The sequence below is a fragment of the Arachis ipaensis genome, chromosome B05 (genome assembly GCF_000816755.2).
Source record: "Arachis ipaensis cultivar K30076 chromosome B05, Araip1.1, whole genome shotgun sequence".
Lineage (NCBI taxonomy): Eukaryota > Viridiplantae > Streptophyta > Magnoliopsida > Fabales > Fabaceae > Arachis > Arachis ipaensis.
In genome coordinates this window covers 57,770,803-57,794,210 of record NC_029789.2, presented here as the reverse complement: position 1 = coordinate 57,794,210, position 23,408 = coordinate 57,770,803, and the positions used below count along the sequence as shown (strand labels likewise).

At 37.8% G+C, this 23,408-nt stretch overlaps 1 protein-coding gene and 1 long non-coding RNA gene across 5 annotated transcripts; one reads left to right on the top strand and one right to left on the bottom strand.

Moving 5' to 3' along the window:
* Positions 3,173-22,330, bottom strand: LOC110272072. The gene is made up of 3 exons (XR_002362998.1): positions 22,246-22,330; positions 22,032-22,139; positions 3,173-3,185 (listed from the first exon to the last, which is right to left on the bottom strand). It is a non-coding gene; the product is annotated as an uncharacterized LOC110272072 (long non-coding RNA).
* On the top strand, positions 15,731-20,467 carry LOC107643641 (pentatricopeptide repeat-containing protein At1g26460, mitochondrial). 4 transcript variants are annotated; one of them, XM_016347343.2, is made up of 7 exons: positions 15,736-16,527; positions 17,702-17,924; positions 18,129-18,608; positions 18,740-18,946; positions 19,334-19,471; positions 19,561-19,774; positions 19,945-20,467. In XM_016347343.2, exons 1-6 carry the CDS (start codon positions 15,908-15,910, stop codon positions 19,744-19,746), a joined length of 1,854 nt encoding a protein of 617 aa, XP_016202829.1. In that variant the 5' UTR covers positions 15,736-15,907; the 3' UTR covers positions 19,747-19,774; positions 19,945-20,467. The 4 variants fall into 4 exon arrangements, with proteins under 4 accessions (XP_020979541.1, XP_016202829.1, XP_016202831.1 ...); XM_016347345.2 differs by having other exon boundaries at positions 15,908-16,527; positions 19,561-19,749; XM_016347344.2 differs by having other exon boundaries at positions 15,908-16,527; positions 19,561-19,788.

Sequence of the window (23,408 nt, the reverse complement as noted above, 5' to 3'; positions counted from 1 at the left end):
GAGGCATCTCCGGAATCTCATGGTGATGAGCTTCATGCATCTCTTGAGATCCATGAATGGGCTCTCTTGCTTGCTCCATCCTTTTCTTAGTGATGGGCTTCTCTTCCTCAATGGGAATGTCTCCTTCTATGAAAGCTCCAACTGAGTAACATAGATGGCAAATAAGATGAGAAAAAGCTAGCCTTGCCCAGGGAGAGGGCTTTTCGGCTATTTTGTAGAGTTCAAGGGAGATGACTTCATGAACTTCTACTTCCTCTCCAATCATGATGCTATGAATCATGATGGCCCGATCCACAGTAACTTCAGATCGGTTGCTAGTGGGGATGATGGAGCGTTGGATGAACTCTAACCATCCTCTAGCCACAGGCTTGAGGTCCAATCTTCTTAGTTGAACTGGCTTGCCTTTGGAGTCAATCTTCCATTGAGCTCCTTCCAAACATATGTCCATGAGGACTTGGTCCAACCTTTGATCAAAGTTGACTCTCCTTGTGTAGGGGTGTGCGTTCTCTTCCATCATTGGCAAGTTGAACACCAATCTCACATTTTCCGGACTAAAATCTAAGTATTTCCCCCGAACCATTGTAATATAATTCTTTGGATTCGGGTTCTTATTTTGATCATGGTTCTTAGTGATCCATGCATTGGCATAGAACTCTTGAACCATTAGGATGCCGACTTGTTGGATGTGGTTTGTTAGAACTTCCCAACCTCTTCTTTGGATTTCATGTCGGATCTCCGGATACTCATTTCTCTTGAGCTTGAAAGGGACCTCGGGGATCACCTTCTTCTTGGCGAGGTGATTGGTGAAGAGTTTTGGGGAAGAGTGTTTATTGGGAAGAGAGGATGAACATTGAGAAGAGGGAAGAGAATGAGTGGTGGTAGGTGGGGATCCTGTGGGGTCCACAGATGCTGAGTTGATCCTGTGGGGTCCACAGATCCTGTGGTGTCAATGATTTGCATCCCTGCACCAATTAGGCATGTAAAATACCCTTGCATGCAATTCTGACGTTTAAACGCCGAATTGATGCTTGTTCTGGGCGTTCAACGCCTAGATGCAGCATATTTCTGGCGTTAAACGCCAGCCAGATGCGCTGTCACTGCATGCTAATCATCTGGAGGTTCTCGATCATACTGGAATAGGATTCACCCTCCTTTTGCGTCTGTCACTATGCCCAGCACTCGCGAGTTTGAAGTTCGTCACAGTCATTCAATCCCAGAGTCCTACTCGAAATACCACAGACAAGGTTTAGACTTTTCGGACTCTCATGAATGCCGCCATCAATCTAGCTTATACCACGAAGATTCTGATTCAGAGATCCAAGAGATATTCATTCAATCTAAGGTGGAACGGAAGTGGTTGTCAGGCACGCGTTCGTAGGGGAATGATGATGATTGTCACGTTCATCACATTCATATTGAAGTGCGAATGAATATCTTGGAAGCGGAATAAGTTGAATTGAATAGAAAAACAGTAGTACTTTGTATTAATTCATGAGGAACAGCAGAGCTCCACACCTTAATCTATGGATTGCAAAAACTCTACCGTTTGAAAATACATAAGTGAAAGGTTCAGGCATGGCCGAATGGCCAGCCCCTAAACGTGATCAATATGATCCAAAGATGAACTAAAAATCATAAGATGATCCGAAGATGTAAATACAATAGTAAAAAGTCCTATTTATACTAAACTAGTTACTAGGGTTTACAGAAGTAAGTAATTGATGCATAAATCCACTTCTGGGGCCCACTTGGTGTGTGTTTGGGCTGAGCTTGAAGTTTACATGTGTAGAGGCTCTTTCTGGAGTTGAACGCTAAGTTGTAACGTGTTTTTGGCATTCAACTATGGTTCGTGACATGTTTTTGGCGTTTAACTCCAGACTGCAGCGTAGAACTGGCGTTCAACGCCCTTTTGCGTCATCTAAACTCGGCCAAAGTATGGACTATTATAAATTGCTGGAAAGCCCTGGATGTCTACTTTCCAACGCAATTGGAAGCGCGCCATTTTGAGTTTTGTAGCTCCAGAAAATCCACTTTGAGTGCAGGGAGGTCAGAATCCAATAGCATCAACAGTCCTTCTTCAACCTCTAAATCTGATTTTTGCTCAAGTCCCTCAATTTCAGCTAGAAAATACCTGAAATCACAGAAAAACACACAAACTCATAGTAAAGTCCAGAAATGTGAATTTAACATAAAAACTAATGAAAACCTCCCTAAAAGTAACTAGATCCTACTAAAAACATACTAAAAACAATGCCAAAAAGCGTATAAATTCTCCGCTCATCAGAAGCGCAGATGGAACTGCCGCTTGTCTGAAGGAAGCACAGACGGAACTGCCGCTTGTTGGAAGGAAGCACAGACGGAACTGCCACTTGTCTGAAGTAAGCGCAGACAGAACTACTGCTTATTTGAAGGAAGCGCAGACGGAACTGCCACAAAGAAATACAGACAGAACAGCCTTAAGAAAGCACAAACGAAACACAGACGGAACTGCCACGAGAGAACGCAGATGGAACTACCAAAAGAGAGCAAAAACTATATGATTTCTTCATGAGAATAGGTAATCAATAATGGTGTTTGATCTTCGACTCGGAAAAAAACACAAGACAGAGAGAACAGGCTAGTCAGTGCGGTGAAAAAGTATCAAAGGAGTGATAAAAAGTAAGGAAAAATGGAATAGAGGAAAAGTGTGAAAAATACGGTGATTTCACCAAAAGCAAAACAATATATTACCATGGCTCTGATACCATCTTAGAAACAAGAGACTAAACTGGAGAAAGGATTTGTGTATTATTGAGTGTATTTAAGTTGTCTGGAATGATACAATATAGAAGGATATTTATAGGTATTAAGAGAATCGAAATAATAAAGACGTAATATACTATAATAAATATTCAGATATGCTAAATAATGCTAATTGATCCTGATTGATCCTAATTATCTTTTAACAGTACGCATGAATGTCAAGCTGCGTGTCCGCATGCCTCATACGTACGCACATTTTGGAAATTTGCAAATTCATACGTAAGTGAACACATGAGTTGCGATTTCAGGGCTTTCTTGGACCTAATCCAACTCATTTCTGAAGTATTTCAAGCCAAACTCAAGAAAGATGGAGAGGAGAACAATTAATATAGGTTTTTGTTATGTTTTAAGTTAGATTTCTAGAGAGAGAAGCTCTCTCTTCTCTCTAGAATTTAGGGTTTTATGTTTATTTCTCTCCATAGATTTAGGTTTTAAACTTGCTTTGATTTAGTTTCAACCACAATTTCTTGTTTTAGCATCTTAATTCTCTTAGTTTACTTGTTAATTTCATTTATTTTGTTGCTTTTATGTTCATGAACTCTTGTTAATTTTGATTCCATTTAATGCAATTTGATATTTTTATATTTTTAAGATTTCATAATTTTGTTCCTTTTCCTTTATTAGTTAATTGCTATTTGCTTTCTTGTTATTTAAATTCTAGCCAATTGCTATCACAACCCCCTTTTCTCTCCTAGCCAATGATACGCACATCTTACTGCAATTCCTTTGAGAGACTACCCGAGGTTTAATACTCTCGGTTTTTATTGTTTTGTGTTGTGACAAACAAATTAAACTTTGATTTAGAGTTAATTGTTGATTTGGACTATGTTTGCAATGAAATTCTATTAAAAAATTCTAAACCGACATTAATCTTTACATCAGTACGACATGCTCATATTATATATAAATTATATAAACATATACAGAGTTTCATAGGTTGATCAGATGGTAACTCCGGATAATTAACACTTGTGACTGCAGCATGACATGCTAAAAATAAAGATATTATAAATAGTTCCGTACATTCAACAATTTTGTAGCTGGAATGAGACAACATGTTTTTATGGTGTGCTATATTATTTTTGAGGTAGCTTGACGATTAGATTCTGTTGGTAAAGAAATTCACAGATAAATTCTCGTTGCAAGTATAGTTTCTAAACCAACAAAGAATCCTTTCGTACAAAAGTTTGGTTGTCACAAGTAACAAAACCCAATAAAATTTATAACCGAAGTATTTAAACCTCGGGTCATCTTCTCAAGGAATTGCAGGGAGGTATGATTTATTATTGGTTATGGAAAATGGTATATTTTTGGGTTTTTGAAATAGGGAACAAGGAGAATAAATTAGCAATAAAGTAAATTAATTACTAGAAAAACTCTTGGCAAGGTATGAGAACTGGAAATTCCATCTTAGTTATCCTTATCAGGTGTGATGAGAATTGTTATTGCTCCCACTTAGTTAACCCTTACTAAATAAAGGAAAGTCAAGTGGACTAATTAATTTGATTCCTCAAATCCTAGTCAACTCCTATGGAAAGACTAGCTTTAGAGGGATCCAAATCAACCAGCAAGAATTTCAATTTTCAATCAACAGCTGAGTTTGACAACTCAAGTGTCACCAATTACTCAACCAAAGCTAAAAGGGGAAAAATCCAAATTATTTATATCATAAATAAAAGAAAGCAATCATAAATGTGAAATACCTCAAATTATATTAAATAGAAAATAAAATTAAACATAGGAATCCATAAACCAAATTGGCAACATCAAGTAATCAACTAAAGTAATAGAATAATTAAAAGTAGAAGAGAACATAAAGTAAAGAACATTGAACCTGGAATGAAGAAATAACCATAAGCTAAGAGAAATCCTAATTCTAAATCCTAAGAGAGAGGAGAGAGAGCCTCTCCCTCTAAAAACTACATCTAAAATTTAAAATTGTGAATTATGAATGTTCCTATGAATTGATTGATTCCCCCACTTTATAGCCTCTAATATGAGTTTTCTGGGCCAAAAATTGGGTCAGAAACAGCCCAGAAATCGCTGAGGGCGTTTTCTGAATTTTTCTGCGCGTGACGTCCGTCACGCGTGCGTGTCATTTAGAGATTTTCCTTGCCACGCGTACGCGTCAGTCATGCGTACGCGTCGCTTGCGTTTTGCACTAGGCACGCGTCCGCGTCGTCCATGCGTGCGCATCGCTGCCATTTTCTTCAAAACTCCATTTTGTGCATTCCTTCCATTTTTGCATGTTTCCTTTCTGTCCTCTAAGCCATTCCTACCCTATGAAGTCTGAAATTACTTAACACACAGATCACGGCATCAAATGGTAATAAAGGATAATTAAAATTAATATTTTTAAGGCAAAGGAAACATGTTTTCACATATATCACATAATAAGGAAGGAGTTGTAAAAATCATGCAATTCATATGAATAAGTGGGTGAAGAATTGATAAAAACACTTAATTGAGCACAAGATGAATCATAAAATAGGGATTTATCATAGCTTAAATACTTTTGAGGTAATTTTGTTTACTCAATATAGCTTTTGAGATTATATTTTTTAGTATATGGTCATTCTTAGGTTAAAAAAATCAAATTTGCCTACACTACTTAAGAAAAATTCCTAAGTAAATTTCCCACTTGAGAAAACATCATATAGCTTTTAATAAAATTATATTAGATTTGTTAATCATCAAAAATTTTTGAATAAATTTCATACTTGAGAAAACATCATATAGCTTTTAATAAAATTATATTAGATTTGTTAATCATTAAAATTCATCAATTTGAGATAATATAAAGATAACATTGTCTTCTTCAGATACGACTTGAACTTGAAACTCCCAATTTTGTTTCAAAGATTTAGAGAACTTTCTTTTGTTTCAATTTTAAATGTGGTTAGTGGGGAATTTGGACGATTACAACGACGTAAAAATTAGAGTAAAGGACAAATAGGTCCCTGGCCTTTTTTTTCACGGACACTTTCGTCCCTGACGAATGAAAAATACATTCATGTCCTTGACCCCTCCGAAATATAGACAAATATACCCCTCCGTTAAAGTCACTCCGTTGGCCCTGAATGAAAATGCTGACGTGGATCCCCTGGCGCTGATGTGGCCGTTACGGGCTGACACGTGGGCTGTGCTTTCTAAAAGAGGATGTATTAGTCCCTAGGCAACAGAACGTCGCCATTTTTCTCCCACCCCTCGAAACACACCTTAATTCCCATATGCAATACCCATAACACCCATGTATGAGTTTCTGAATTACTGAAAACCCTAAGAAGAGCAACGGTCAAATTCCCTCCTCCCTGTTTCTCCCTTAAAAAATTACAGACATAGAAGAGCAATCGGTGTGGGGGTGAAGTTACTGTCGGAGGCAACAAAGAAGGTCTTTGTTGAGGTCGTTACTGTTGTCTTCGTGATACGGTATGATCGCCTTGCTTATCGATGAAGTTTCTGTTATTGATGTGTGTACTAAGGGTGGAGTAATCATGTGTGTGTGTTGACAGTATGTGTAACAGTGGTATAGTGAGGTGAAAAAATTGTTTTTAGAACGTCGTGTGTAGGACTAGTAGGAGGGATTGGGTTAGGGCAACGGGGTTTTATTCATAAATTTTGAATCTATCCTAATACTGACACATAGTTGTTCGTTGGTCAGTTTCAGATGGTTGATGTTTTTGTGGTGCTAGTTTTTCACCATGGAGGCAACCTCGTGAGAGGAAGTGATGGCCCTGGTTTATCAAAATGGTAAGGAAGAGAAGTTTTGATAGCATGGAAACTTGTCTCTCAACAAATTTTCCTTCGGTAAGTATACCGAATTGTCGTCAAGTAATAACTCACAAAAGAGTGAGGTCGAATCCCACAGAGATTAACGGATTAAGCAATCAATAGTTGATTGATTATCCTAGTTAGACGATTCAGATTTGGATGATGAGTAACAAGGAACTGTAAATGGCATAAAAGTAAAGAAAAAATAAAGTGAAGAAAAGTAAAATGGCAAGAAAAGTAAATGTAAGAACTAAAAATAAAATGAACATTGGGATCAAGAGATATTGCAATCCTCCGGATCAAGTTCATTCTCATCTCTTCCTCAATCAATGCATTCATTGATCTCCTTGGCAATCTTAAGTGATTGAATTGGTAATTCAATCTCTCAAATCTTGATCAATAGCCAATTCCTTGGTCAATTGCTCATGAGAAGAGATGAAGTATGGTCACTGATTATACCACATGCATTCCCAAATTAGGTGTTGGTAGAATTATAGTCACCATATCCATCCAACCCCAATTTGGTCCAACATGAAAAAGCATTTCTAGCATGATCTCTTCATTCCTCTTCCAAGGTTCAGAAGAGATCCAAGTATAAATAGCTTCTTTTCCTAGATAACTATCCAATTGGATGAAGATTGAAAGCTTTCTAGTAAAATCAAGAGAAAAGAAAGAAGAAGAGAAATGAAAACTATTATTGATCCATCAAATTACAACAGAGCTCCCTAACCCAATGAAAGGGGTTAGTTGATCATTGCTCTAACAAAATAGAAAAGAAAGAAAGTGCAGAAAAGTAAAGATGGAGATTAAAACTAAAATTGAAACTTCAAAATTCATGAATGAAAAGTACAAAGAAAAGAAAGAGAAGGAAAAGTGTGTGAGGGGAGGGAGTCCAAAGACCCCTCTCCAATCCCCCATTCCAGAATTTCCATCCTCTGAATGTAAAAGCTAAGGCCCTTATATAGGCTCTTCTAAATTACAAAATGAAATTAAAAGCAATTTACAATTAAATGAAAATTCCTATTCTAGATGCTTCTCGTGGCCTTGATTGGTTGACACTTGTGGGCTTGCTTCCTTGAGGTTGGGTGGTCCTTGAAAGAGAATCAAGTTGAGGTCCAGGTGCTAATGTCAGTGCTAACGTTAGCCACACTAACGCTACAAGTGTTGCGTTTGTGTTGAAGTTAGTGTGGCTAACGTCACACTTGCTACCCAGTTGGTGTTTTTGAGGCTTAAAAGATGCCTCTGGTTTGTGCTCCAATTTTACGCCCACTATAGAGTATTATATATCGTTGGAAAGCTCTGAATGTCAGCTTTCTAACACAACTAGAATCACCTCAATTAGACCTCTGTAACTCAAGTTATGCTCCTTTGAAGGGGACAGGGTTGCTAGCATGGTGGCTGGCGTTATTGGCAAACGTGAGTGCCAATAACGTCCGCGATTAGGGGCTGAAAATTGCCAGTTTCTGAAGCTCAACTTAATGCTCACCCCATACTATTATATATTGTTGGAAAGCCCTGGATGTCTACTTTTCAACGCTTTTGGAAGCGCATCATTTGGAGCTCTACAACTCGAGTTATACTTCTTGGAAGGTGAAGAGGTCAGCTGGCCTTACTACAGGTTGATACCATGTTCATCTTTGCACTTTCGGGGCAGGTTTTTTCCCTAAAATTTAGTGTCCACCATGTAGTGCCATATATTCTTGGAAAGCTCTGGAATCCTACTTTCCAATGCCACTGGAATCACCTCATTTGGAGCTTTGTGGCTCAAGTTATTCTTGTTTGAAGAAGGCATAGTCAGGCTGCTGGGTGAGACTTTTGCCCATGTTAACTACCACGTTAATGTAGTTAACGTGGAAGTTAATGTGGGTCTTTTTGCTTCGCCAACATTAGTGGAGATCACCTTTTCCACTAACTTTGGCATCTCTCTTTCCTTCCACGTTAGTTCCCACGTTGATGTAGTTAACGTGGAAGCTAACGTGGATTTTTTTGCTTCGCCAACGTTAGTGGAGATCACCTTTTCCACTAACTTTGGCATCTCCCTTTCCTTCCACGTTAGTTCCCACGTTAATGTAACTAACGTGGAGACTAACGTGGGTCTTCTTGCACCTTCTTAGCGTTATTGGCACTCACTTTTGCCACTAACGCTGCTCCTTCTTCAAAGTTGATGCCATTAACGTTCCCACTAACGTTCCAACTTTTCTTCCTTCCATGGTAGTGGCCAAGTTAGTGGTACTAACGTAGCCACTAACGTGGCTCTTCTCTGCTTCTTGTTACCTGAAATCAATCAAACAAAGTGCATCAAAGTCTTGCTCTTAATCATGGGATCATGCATCATCCATTTTATCATTCAATTCATGCATAATTCTCATGAAATCATTCAAAATTCACAATGTTTGCTTGAATCATGGCGTGAATGCATTTTCATTCAAATACTTGCTCATTTCCTAGAAAAATGCATGAAACCACCCTAAAGCATACAAAAAATGGCTAGTAAAACTAGCCAAGATGCCCTGGCATCACAACACCAAACTTAAATCTTGCTTGTCCCCAAGCAAGAAAAGAATTTATGCACAAAGAATTCTCTTAATTGAAATGTATTGAAGAATTGCTTATGATGCCTTAGTGGGTGAAGTGAATAAGTGGCAGTGGAGTGAACTCTAATTTGTATGCTTATGCAAGGATTCCAATGCTCATTAGTCCTTACATTTTGGAAGTCTTAAATCTTAGGACTTTCATTCAAATGATATTATGGAATCCTCTTTATAGATTGTCACCTTTGAAGCAGCACTTATTTTCTAGCATTTTTCTTTTTCTTTTTTTTGTATCTTAGCCTCGACTCTAGATATCATGTCTCAAAGCGGCTTTTTAAGATGAGCTTTCAATCAATACTCCCAAACCAGTTGGTCTAAGGTATTAGGTGTTGAAGCATAGGATATACTTGCTCAAGCCTCTCTCTTTGACACAAATCCACCACAAGCATGTAACTAAGACAATAACTCTTTGAGTTCTTGTTTCTTTCTTTTTCTTCCTAGTTATTGATACTCAGAGCCTTGGGCTTGTTCTTTGTTTTTCTTATTCTTTTGTTTTCTTTTGTTACTGCTTCTTGGATCAATAGATGTTTGAGAAATTCCATAATACTTCTCTAAACTTCATTTCTTGTCTATGAGCTCCCATGCAAGTTTTCACAAACATGCAACCTCAATACACAATCATACAATCAGAACCTCCACTCCTCTTAATCTTTTGCTTGTCCCAAGATTTATAAAATTCTTCAACATTTTCCTTTCAGAAGAATGATTTCCTTGTTGCATTCTTAGAGATTTTTGGGTGCAAGTAAAATTCAAGATGATAATCATGATATCATAGCAACATGTTCTAAATCAAATATCAAATTATGCTTATTCATAAGGAGTAATCACACATGCATACAAAGAAAATAAAAGACAATCATGCAAATTAAAGTGCTGGAAATAAGTAAGAGGAGAAAGGAACTTTACCACCTTGTATTTTATCTTCATTATTGTTGCCCTTTTCCTCCTATTCTTCCCCTTCCCACACCAAACTTAGAATGATTGCTTATACTCAAGCAACAAGTAAAACAGTGGTAATGGGGTCTATGATGGATCATGAATGTCTTAGAATGAAGTGTGAGTATGCATGTGTTTCAGCAAGTAAGATTAAGGATACAATAAGGCACAAGAGATACAAACAAAGACATTTTGATTGCATTAATAAGTGGTATTGGCATGGTACTTTGCATGAAAGTTAAGTGGCAACACCAAACTTAGTGTGACACTGTCATTTTAGAATGATGCAAATACCTAGTGAAGATTGAAAATCATTTTATTGCATGGCAACACCAAACTTAGAATGCAATCATATGTCAAATTATTGAAAGTAAACTATGCAAGGAAAGAAAATATTACCTACGGTTGGGTTGCCTCCCAACAAGTGCTCTTTTAATGTCATTAGCTTGACATGTTGTTCATGGCTTTCTTCCTCTTCTTCCAGTTTGTTAAGAGGAATGACCTCAAGAGGAAAGAGGAGCCAGTTAATGCCCTTTGTTTTGAGTGCCTCTCCCCAGCAAGCTTTCTTCTGTTGTTAGCTTGTGTAAACTTGCTTGTTGGGGTAGGGGTGGGATGGCTTTTAGTTGACCTTTTCTTCTTCATGGATATTGTCCTTCTTTTCTTGGTCACCATCCTCTTTTTAGTGCTCATGTTGATTGCCTTCACCACCTTGATTTCAGGACTTGGGTGATGTACTATGGTTGGAGCTTCTTTTTCATCAAGAGCTTCTTGAATTGGTGGTTCAATGAACTCACCCTTTATGCAACTCTCTGTTTCATTGGAGTGTGGGTTCCCTTGATTAACTTCCTCCCTTATTCTTGACCTTGGAATGAACTCCTCTGTTTTTGGAGAGAGTGAAGTGGTCTCTCTTTGTGATCTCAGCTCTTTAATAAATTGTTCTTCAGAATAGAGTTGTGCATTCTGTCTCAATTTTTCTTCATGGTCTCTTTTTGCTATTTTCTCCTCTTCGTTTGTTTTTATTATTTCTTCAAGGAGGAGTTCTATCCTAGTGAGTTTCTCCTCTTCTCTACTTTTTCTGAGTTCTTCAATGATGAGTTCCATCCTAGCAAGTTTATCTAAAGGAGGTTGGGTAGGTTGTAATGGTTGGGCGGGGTTGGCTTGTGAATTGGTAGTTTGTTAATCACAATTAATCCCCGGCAACAGCGCCATAAACTTGATGCACACGGAAAACTTGTCTCTCAACAAATTTCCCTTCGGCAAGTATACAGAATTGTCGTCAAGTAATAACTCACAAAAGAGTGAGGTCGAATCCCAGAGAGATTAACGGATTAAGCAATCAATAGTTGATTGATTATCCTAGTTAGATGATTCAGATTTGGATGATGAGTAACAAGGAACTGTAAATGGCATAAAAGTAAAGAAAGCAATAAAGTGCAGAAAAGTAAAATGGCAAGAAAAGTAAATGTAAGAACTAAAAATAAAATGAACATTGGGATCAAGAGATATTGCAATCCTCCAGATCAAGTTCATTCTCATCTCTTCCTCAATCAATGTATTCATTGATCTCCTTGGCAATCTTAAGTGATTGAATTGGTAATTCAATCTCTCAAATCTTGATCAATAGCCAATTTCTTGGTCAATTGCTCATGAGAAGAGATGAAGTATGGTCACTGATTATACCACATGCATTCCCAAATCAAGTGTTGGTAGAATTATAGTCACCATATCCATCCAACCCCAATTTGGTCCAACATGAGATAGCATTTCTAGCATGATCTCTTCATACCTCTTCCAAAGTTCAGAAGAGATCCAAGTATGAATAGCTTCTTTTCCAAGATAACTACCCAATTGGATGAAGATTGAAAGCTTTCTAGTAAAATCAAGAGAAAAGAAAGAAGAAGAGAAATGAAAACTATTATTGATCCATCAAATTACAACAGAACTTCCTAACCCAATGAAAGAGGTTAGTTGATCATTGCTCTAACCAAATAGAAAAGAAAGAAAGTGCAGAAAAGTAAAGATGAAGATTAAAACTAAAATTGAAACTTCAAAATTCATGAATGAAAAGTACAAAGAAAAGAAAGAGAAGGAAAAGTGTGTGAGGGTAGAGAGTCCGAAGACCCCTCTCCAATCCCCCATTCTAGAATTTCCGTCCTCTGAATGTAAAAGCTAAGGCCCTTATATAGACTCTCCTAAATTACAAAATGAAATTAAAAGCAATTTACAATTAAATGAAAATTCCTATTCTAGATGCTTCTTGTGGCCTTGATTGGTTGACACTTGTGGGCTTGCTTCCTTGAGGTTGGGTGGTCCTTGAAAGAGAATCAAGTTGAGGTCCAGGTGCTAATGTCAGTGCTAACGTTAGCCACACTAACGCTACAAGTGTGGCGTTTGTGCTGAAGTTAGTGTGGCTAACGTCACACTTGCTACCTAGTTGGTGTTTTTGGGACTTAAAAGATGCCTCTGGTTTGTACTCCAATTTCATGCCCACTATAGAGTATTATATATCGTTGGAAAGCTCTGAATGTCAGCTTTCTAACGCAACTAAAATCACTTCAATTGGACCTCTGTAACTCAAGTTATACTCCTTTGAAGGGGACAGGGTTGCTGGCATGGTGGCTGGCATTATTGGCAAAGGTGAGTGCCAATAACGTCCGCGATCATGGGCTGAAAATTCCAAGTTTCTGAAGCTCAACTTAATGTCCACCCCATACTATTATATATTGTTGTAAGCCCCGGATGTCTACTTTCCAACGCTTTTGGAAGCGCATCATTTGGAGCTCTAAAACTCGAGTTATACTTCTTGGAAGGTGAAGAGGTCAGCTGGCCTTACTACAGGTTGATACCATGTTCATCTTTGCACTTTCGGGGCAGGTTTTCTCCCTCAAATTTAGTTTCCATCATGTAGTGCCATATATGCTTGGAAAGCTCTGGAATCCTACTTTCCAATGCCACTGGAATCACCTCATTTGGAGCTTTGTGGCTCAAGTTATTCTTGTTTGAAAAAGGCATGGTTAGGCTGCTGGGTGAGACTTTTGCCCACGTTAACTACCACGTTAATGTAGTTAACATGGAAGCTAACGTGGATCTTTTTGCTTCGCCAACGTTAGTGGAGATCACCTTTTCCACTAACTTTGGCATCTCCCTTTCCTTCCACGTTAGTTCCCACATTAATGTAGTTAACGTGGAAGCTAACGTGGGTCTTTTTGCTTCGCCAACGTTAGTGGAGATCACCTTTTCCACTAACTTTGGCATCTCCCTTTCCTTCCACGTTAGTTCCCATGTTAATGTAACTAACGTGGAGACTAACATGGGTCTTCTTGCACCTTCGCTAGCGTTATTGGCACTCACTTTTGCCACTAACGCTGCTCCTTCTTCAAAGTTGATGCCATTAGCGTTCCCACTAACGTTCCAACTTTCCTTCCTTCCACGTTAGTGGCCAAGTTAGTGGTACTAACGTAGCCACTAACGTGGCTCTTCTCTGCTTCTTGTTACCTGAAATCAATCAAACAAAGTGCATCAAAGTCTTGCTCTTAATCATGGGATCATGCATCATCCATTTTATCATTCAATTCATGCATAATTCTCATGAAATCATTCAAAATTCACAATATTTGCTTGAATCATAGTGTGAATGTATTTTCATCCAAATACTTGCTCATTTCCTAGAAAAATGCATGAAACCACCCAAAAGCATACAAAAAATGGCTAGTAAAACTAGCCAAGATGCCCTGGCATCAAGTTTTCTGAGATGGACCGAGACTTTGTGAATTTCAGAGACCTTATAACGTTATATAAGGGTTTGGGATACTAGCTATACAAGGCAGTATACTGGTATGATCCAACAAGTGCTGATATTGAGTCTAGGCTGAACGTGTTAACTGGGGATGCAGGGATCAATGTAATGCGAGAGAACTTATTGAAGAACTAACAGACTCTTGAGTTCCACATATACTTTGATCACCCCGTTGATGCTCCAGAGGTTGTAGATGATGCTAGCAAGAATGGTGATGGCGCAGTGGATGTGGATAAAATATTAGAGGAACTAAAGACATCCTTTTCATCGGATGACAGGTACGAGAGAACCGAAGATATCTTGTATAAGCCTTCACCAGCTGGATTTGAGAGTGATGACACTAATTCTGACAGTAATAGCGGGGCTGCTGGTGGCAAGAGAAAAAGAGGAATGAAGGAAAGAAAGAAGGTAGTGACTCCGATGAAGCCGGTTGCAAAGAGACCAGGGTTAAAGAAAAAATCTAAGGTTGGAAAGAAGAAGGTGCAATATGGTGCGAGGGTGAATGCAAGAGGAGAAAATAGTGGGCACACTAAAACTGGGGCTGGTGGTGAAGGTAGATTGTAGGGGGCCGATGGGCCGAATGATCAAGGAGTTGGTGGTGATGGGCCTGAAGTGGTGCCAGATAATGTAGTGGCAGGTGGATTCTATGTCAGTGAAGTCCTAACAGAGGTTGAAGAAATCATGTTTGAGTACGAGTCCGAGGAATTGCATACACCCATATCATCCGAGGATGAAGGTAACAACTACAAATTTCCAGAGTTTGATGATGACTATGCTCATGGTGAGGGTAGATTTGAGTTAGGAACGAGGTTTGCAACTGTTGCAAGGTTTAAAGATATGGTAAAGGATTCATTCATTGTTGAGGAGAGAGAGTTGAAGTGGATAAAGAATGACAGGGAGAGGGTCAGAGGCATTTATAAAATACTAAAAATATCATTTTAAATTAGAAAATAAAAATTCCTCTAACCTGCATTAGGTTTCTTCCTCCTAGCTAGTTGTGACAACACACACTCCATCAGATTCCAACCTCCTATATGATCTTTATGACCTCTCATTCTACAGCTACCATAAATCTCCACCAGTCTTCCATCCTTGTACCTTTATATCTCTTTTCTAAACCCAAACCACTCCTGCATTCCTTTCCATCTCCTTCAAACTTGTTATTCTTAAACACTACCTTTTTAATCTCATCACTTACATTTTTAATGTTTCCTTCAAATGTAATAGATAAAGAAGGAGAGACATTGAGCAAAATAGTAGAAGAAAGAAAAAGAAACATCGAAGAAAGTAAAAGATTGAGAGGCAGTGGAGGAAGAGAAAATTAAAGGATAGAAAAAAAGTAGATTAAGAATTAAAAAAAAAGAGTGAGAATATGTTAATCAAATACATTTTTATAAATTTGTATTTCTATGTTATTCCACACACATACACACATTAACCTAGTAGCTCCACTAGGATTCAATTCTAGTGTGGCTTCATTTGAGGCAAACATCTTTGCCACTACATCACATGCCTCGCCACATACACGAAGCTTGTTTGTTACAACTTCACCCCTACCCCACCAAATTTTTTTTGGTTGAGCCTACTCCACAACCTATCAAATACTGCCCAAAACTGATCCACCACAAAGAAAGTGGGGCCCACTACGAGAGCTTCAAGGAGGTCACTACTAAGGGCCCTTAGAAAATAGTAGTTAAAACAAGTGCTATTCATTCAGGCCCAAAACATCTCTCTTCCACCGATTACCTTGCATCATTCCTGGGCCTAAATACAAAAGGAACACAAACCAAGCGAAGAGCCGAAGCCATCCCTTTCCCAAATTTATCCGCCCAATAAACTGCGATAGAAAAATAAAACCCAAAACCAAAAAGAAAGAAGGACCCTCCATTTACAATTTCACCCTTAAACCCTCATCCCAAACGAACCCTAACGAACAACGAAGCCTCCTCCACCATTTGCGTTAACCCTAAAACACTCTTCAAAGCTCAGAGCTTCACTTCCCTCATCATCAATGGCGTCGCAAATGACGATCCTCTCAAGAGCCCGCTCCTTCATCCCAAAACCCACTCTCATTAAAACCATCTCCACCTTCCCGTCCCTCTTCCAAGAACCCCAACTCGCTACCCCTGAACCCACCCATCCAACCACCACCACCACCACCTCCCTCCCTCCAAACCCAGCCTCGGGATCCCCACTCTACAATGAAAACTGGCGAAACCCAATCCCACCATCTTCCTTCACTGCCTCCTCTATCACCCCTCAGAACTTGTTCACCAACCAGCAACAAGGGTTCCAAATGCAAACACTCTCCAACACCCACGACGCGACCTCGCTGATGAACCTCTTCGCTAGTTGGATGGCGTCGCAGCAGTGGGCCGACGTAAAGGCCCTGTTCGAGGCCTGGGTGAGGTCTCTCGACAAGAACGGCAAGCCCAACAAGCCCGACGTCGGTCTGTTTAACCATTACCTTAGGGCTAATCTCATGCTTGGGGCTTCTGCCGCCGAGTTGTTGGATCTACTTGCACAGATGGATGAATTCCAGATTGTCCCTAATACGGCGTCGTTTAACCTTGTCCTTAAGGCTATGTATCAGGCCAACGAAACCGTTGCTGCCGAGAAGCTCATCGAACGGTTAGATCCCCGAACAACTTTGTCAATTTGATTTGATTTTCGATTAATTTTTCTATTAATTTTTCGAATCAGTTAAGCAAATGCGGAACTCAGAATGTTAAAAGTGAACTCTTTGATCAACAAAGATAGACAATTTTTGTATTTCACTAATTTTGGACAGAATTTTTGTATTTTCGATCCTAGTGTTTCAATTTGTGGCTTTGGCTTCCGTTTTTTGAATTTAGTTTCTATGCAATGATTATAGAAAGTGGAATAGTTGTGCTTGATGATAAATGTGAAGAATTTGTGAGGCCGTTTAGTGATTTTGGGTGGGTACTTAGTAGGTCAAATCACTGTAAGGAGACGGAGAATAAGGCCTGTCTTATTGGCACTACTTCTGATGCTGCGGATATATTATGGGAGAAATGACATTTGAAACAATAGCCTGTGGGATATGGGAATTGATGAAACCAAACATTTAATGTTACGGTGGCTTGAGTTGTTGGAGTTGTTTAGTCTGGTAGCTTTGATGCAGTAGTGTGGCACATCTTTACATTGTAGTAACATTTCATGTATGATCTGATACTTCAATCATTTTGTTGGCTAAAATGTTTTGAGGTGGAGTATGGTACTTCGAGACCATAGGTGCTGAAAAACTATTTTAATGAATTAATTATAAAGAAAATAAGCTTAGCTTTTGTTTTTATGAAAGTTTTTCCTGAATAGTATTTGCTTTAGGCTGTGTTCTACTGGTGTTAGATGTGCATTAATTGATGCCTTGATTGTTTTCTGATGCTCCATTTGTGTTTCTGATCGTGGTTTGTTAGAGCCACTGTTTAAGAGTTGGGACAAATTTTAAAAGTGAGAGTTTTGTATCTGATAACAAGCTGATACTGAAGTCTAGGTCTTCTATCAATCTCATCTTGTAAGAAAGAGCAACTGACACAGTAATCTCATCTTTTTTGGAGGGTGGATCTACAGGTTGTATGCCAATTTGGTCTAGGGTGTTTAGCCCATCCTTAAAAGTCAAGTCATTATAGGTGCTTCTACCTAAGATGGAGTTTTGCATCTCACTGCATAAATGCATTATGCTTTCCAAATTCCAATGAGACAAGCCAATGTCAACATTACCTTCTACACAGTTTTTAGTACTGTTGTGTGCGTAAATTGAACAAATTTGCTTTGTTATTATCAGGATGCTGCAGACAGGCAATGAATCTCTCCCCGATGCTGAATCATATAACTTGGTCATTGGAATGCTCTTTCAGTCTGACCAGATTGATGCTGCATTCAAACATATAGATTTAAGTTTGAAATCTGGTTCTGTGTTGTCAATGAACGTATTTATGGAATGTGTGAAGAGTTGTGTCAAAAAGCACAGACTTGATTTATTGGTTACAATAATTGAAAGGTGCAGGGTGAGTGATTAATCTTGCTGTTGCCTCAGTTTTTCCTTTACGGTTTGTTTCCAAAATGGGATCTTTAGGCGATGGGAGGGAAAGCATTAGTTGCTCACTAGCCATTCCTTTCCTTCTATTACCCTCTGAGATCCCAACTCGCCAAAGATATAGTAATATTCTAGTAACTTAATGTTTATTGTGTTTTCTAATTGATTTTTTCAGACAACAGATCAGAACAAATCACTTTGTCCCTCCTGGAGTATGTGCAATTATATAGTTGAAATTGCTGTTCAAGAGGATAATAGCAAGTTAGCTTTTTATGGCCTGCAATTTATGGCTAAGTGGATGTTGAAGGGTGAAAGTGCAAGACCTGCCTTATTACTTTCCGTAGATGAAGGTTTAGTTGTGGCAGCTCTTGTGACTGCAGGTAGAACTTATAATTCCGAGCTGTTAGGAGCATCATGGGCAGTTTTGATCCGCTCATTGCGTAAAAATAAAGCTCCTAATCCAGAATCATATCTTGGAAAGATATATGCCCATGCATCCATGGGGAACCTACAAAAGGCTTTTGCTACTTTACATGATTATGAGTCTGCATATGGAGAATCCACTGAAGAAGTCGAAGACTTGTTCTGCCCGTTTACTTCTTTACATCCATTGGTTGTTGCATGCTCCAAGAAAGGTTTTGAGACTTTGGATACTGTATGTCTTGCCTTCTATTGAATTGAATCAACAATATTAGCTAATCAATATAGCATATCTTTCAAATTGTCTTTTTTATTAAGTTTTTGGTTTTCATTTGCAGTTTGATCTAATCATGTTGTTTCATTTAGGTTTTTTTTCAACTGGAGAATTTAAGCCGTGCAGAGAATCCTTATAAATCTGTTGCTGCCCTAAACTGCATCATTTTAGGTTGTGCAAATATATGGGACCTTGATCGTGCCTACCAGACTTTTGACGCAATTGGATCTGATTTTGGGTTGACCCCTAATATTCATTCATATAATGGGCTAATTTATGCTTTTGGGAAGCTCAAGAAGGTGATGACTGTTCCATCACACAAATCTTTTATTAATTATCAAACCGCATCGCCTTCCTGTCTCCCTTTATTGCCTCTTTCTTTTCAAATTGTGTTAAACTTACAATCAATGATATTTGAGATATAAAGTTGTCTCTGCAGCCGAAATTGCTGCTCTGTGTCATCCGTTTTTTCTGCTGAAGCATTTTGTCACCGACAGTTGAAATATTTTTCTTTTGTTAATGGGTGTGTGTGGGTTCATGGAAAATGATGCTGATATTGTTGTACCTGGTTTTTATCTGATTTGGATGTTCATCTTCTGTTTGGCTATATTCTTAATTTCCTACAACAGGGTGTGATGCACCGAAGTCCGAAATTATAACTTGGATTGTATTGTGGTTTTTGGCAGACAAGTGAGGCTATGAGGGTGTTCGAGCATCTCTTGAGTTTGGGTGTTAAGCCCAATGTAAAATCATATTCGCTCCTTGTTGATGCCCACCTGATTAACCGTGATGTCAAATCTTCCTTGGCAGTTCTTGATGATATGGTAACTGCAATGGTCTTAATATGCTTTTTGAGTTTTTTAAAATGTTTTTTCCAGCAAAGATCGCTGACATATGCTAACTCGATTGGCAGATTGCTGCGGGGTTTGAACCATCAAAAGAGACACTAAGCAAGGCCAGAAGGCGATGTATGCGAGAGATGGATTATGAAAGTGATGACAGATTGGGATCAATTGCAAGATCTCTGAAGATACCAATAGGTTCAGAAGGCCGTCGGAACCTTTTGTTTAATCTTGATTACAGTGTGGAATATGCTTAAAAAGTGAGATAACTCGTATCCTGAGACAGTAAGTTTGACCAAGTTACGTTTTTAAACTTATTAGAGATGGTATTAAATTTTTAAATGGGACTGTGAATTTGGATTTTTTTTGGTACATGGATACTCTTGAAGTTAATGTCTAGTATTATAGCTGTGCTTCGTCTTGATTTGTAACTAATTTCCCCCTCTTTTTGACAGGCACATTTCTTTTGATGCCCCAATCAATTGTTTAAAGAAAATTGGCAAATATTATATGCATCCATCTCTGGGAGTTCCAGTATGTATATTAGTGGATGGGGTGCAAAATTCTCGGCCATAGTAGGGTCACCCAGGGTTATCTTCCTGCAATCTTCATTTTTGTATTGTGTTTGAGGCGTCAGTTTATGGAAGATGGAACTGGCTTTCTTAGCGAAGACTGAGCAGTGAGTTTTCAGCTAAGTATTATAAAATAATTGAAGGACAGGTCCAATTTAGGTAGGATAGATACCAAGGATGCAATTTACATTTTTAATGATTATTTTGTTTTCACTTAGTTTTTCTTTATTTTTGGCATTTGCTTCTTTTTGAGGACCTTGTGCTGGAAAATGACTAGAAGCTGCAAGGCTTTGGAAGCCTTAGTAGCAGAATTACTAACCGTTATTTTTAGCATTTGCTTGTATCTAATTCTACTGCAAATGCTACCATGTTAAATTAATTCGGTGCCCTTTCAATAATTCTGAAATCATAAGAATCTCCTGGGTTTGGAGATTTAAAGTTGCCTTCTAAACATAAGTTCCTTGGTGCTAGCAAAACCATTTAAAGAGCAAAATAGTGGATCTGCCTAACTTGTAGTTTCATAAATTTGGCAAATATGGTAGATGGTAGTAGTTTGCATCCTTCAATTGATTTTTAAAAGAAATGAGCAGTAATCTAAGGTAGCGTTTGTTTTCGGGGGCAGGATACGGAGACATGGACAACACTTGTTTAAAAAGTGTTTGGAAGCAGAGACATGGACAGTGGACATATTGTCTCCGAGACAGTTTTTTATATTTTTGTGTCTACTCTTTCACGAAGGACAATGATGGACACTGGATTTGGAAGAGTGGACACGGACAATTTTATAAATTTTGTTTTCCTTTTTTTCCATTATTATCCCTTTTTATTTTTCCTATTGTGTTGTTCAGAGATATTTTTTTCTTCCTGTTCTTCCTCTATCTCTTTTTTTTTCAGGTACTAGAATTTTTTATTGGAGGTAGATAATTCTTTTCTTTTTATCGTGTTACTTCAATACCATTTTAATCTTATATTATATTAATTGATTTGTAATAAAAATAATAACAAAAATAATTAATCTTGAAACTTTTAAAAGATAAATATTAGCAAAAGTAAAATTGATCTTTTAAAATGTTAAAAAATAATTTATAAATTGTAATTGATTTTATATAATTTAAAGAAAAATCAGTTTTTTATAACAAGAATTAAAGGAATCTACAACTACAAAGGCAAGAGATCAACAATAGAAAAGCAAAGAAGAACAATTATTATGAATTATCTCTTATTGAATTGGAAGAAAGTAGAAGGAACAATACTAGATCTATAACAAAATACAAGAACAACATAAAGGAAATTGCAATAAAAGAATGGAAGAAGAATCAATGTAACTACAAGGAATTGAGATGTAGAAGTGGAAGAAAGCAAAGATTAAAACCTAGATCTAAGATTATTGCACTAAACCTAATCCTAATTCTAGAGAGAAGTGAGAGCTTCTCTCTCTAGAAACTAACTCTCATAATTATATTTATAAATTTTATTTTAATATAAATACTAATATATTTTTTATTAAAATTTTTTGCATCTTCAAATATTTTTTTCAAGTTCCATCTGTACTCCTACGTACTCTTATTTTTTATTAAATTAATTTGTATTGATGTAGAAAATTTGGAATCATAGGGCTATTTTAGTCATTTCATATAATATTTTAGTCTTGTCCATGTGTATCCAAACATAATACTAGACATTACATTAGTGTCTTGTCCATCGTATCCAAACACAATAGACAAAAGATAATTTTTAGTGTCTCCGTCCTATTGTCTCCGTTTCAGTGTCATGTTCTGTCCTATCTCTAAAAACAAACGCAGCCTAAATGTTTAATAATTGAATAAATTATCATTTTTATTCGTAAGTTTAGAACGCAAATATATATATATATTTTAAATTATCTTCTAATTTAACCTAATTTTCAATTTTAATTTTATTCCATACTACCACCATTCCAATCTCTAACCCAAATCCTTCATTTCTTCCACTCTTTTCTCCAATCGGCGTCTTCGTACAGAGAACGAAGTTTGCCGTCGCTGGGATTAACGAGGATCACTCCTCCGTAATATTCCTCCACTCTCGCGGTCTTTCTCAACCTGCGATTTTATTATGCATCGTCAGATCCATGAATATTTCCTCTTAAACCTTTTCATTTGAAAAGATTCATTGAACGAGTGCACTAGAAATTGAGTTTTGAATCACCTTACACAGGAATTTCCCATAGTTTCTAAGCAAAAGTGCGCTCGTATGGTTTGACATAAGCATTTCCTCGTGGCACCTGCAAATCTCCATCCTATCGCCGCCATTTCCTCTGGTCATCGTTGCAATGAAGGATTGGAATGGAAGTGATGAAGGATTTGGGAGTAGTGGGATTAGGGATTTGATTGATGGCAGTATGGAGTAAAGTTAGAATTGATGTTAAATTAGAGTGTAATTTAGAAATTTTGAATAATTTTTTAGTATTTAGATAATTTTGTCAATAAAAATTCATCTTTCATGGGTATAAAATCAATTTTATTATTTTTATGGATAGATATGTCAGTGTTCTAAACTTTCGTGAGTAGAAATAGTAGTAGTTTACTTTTTAATAATTATTACCAAAAAGTTATTTTACACTTCAACTTTTTCCCTTCCATTCATTTCATTCTCAAATTCAACTCCTCAAACACATTTGTAGTTTAAAAAACTCTAGTGAAGTCGACTTCACGTGAAGTTGATACCTGAGAGCCGTTAGATGAAAATTTAATCAAATCAGTCAAATCATTTAACGGCTCTCAGATATCAACTTCACGTGAAGTCGACTGCACCTGAGTTTCCACCTTTAATTAAACTTGACATTGGAGACAGGTTATACTTATGTTATGCTTCGAAAATGTCTTATAAGTGATGAGCCAATAACCACCGTTGGGGTAGTTCTACTATTGATGGTAAAGTAGGGGCTGTTGGGATATCTCTTCTAGAAGTGGGTGAGAGATAGTAGGGATTAGTTATAACTCCTTCAGGGGGGAGTTACTTCTTGGTGGTGTCCTGTCCGACCTCTTAGGAGGCCGGTTATTTGGTGACTGTCTTTTTGGGCTTTCTCTGGTTTGGGCCTGGCTTATGTTTTGGGCTAGGGTATGAACAGTGCCCCTACTTGAGCCCGATCTTTGATTTAAGTCGGGTTCAAGTATGCGTGACGTCGGGCAGGTGTTGACAAGTAGAGTTATCACATCGGGTTTCTCTGGCCTCTATTTTTAAGTCGAAAACACGATGTGATTTTGGAATGCCAACCGTTGCGCCTGTTGGCTTTCCACTTTGACAGGTGGGATGCAGTTAGATTGGTAACCGTGCATGCTCTTTAAATGAGGGAGAGATATTACATTTTT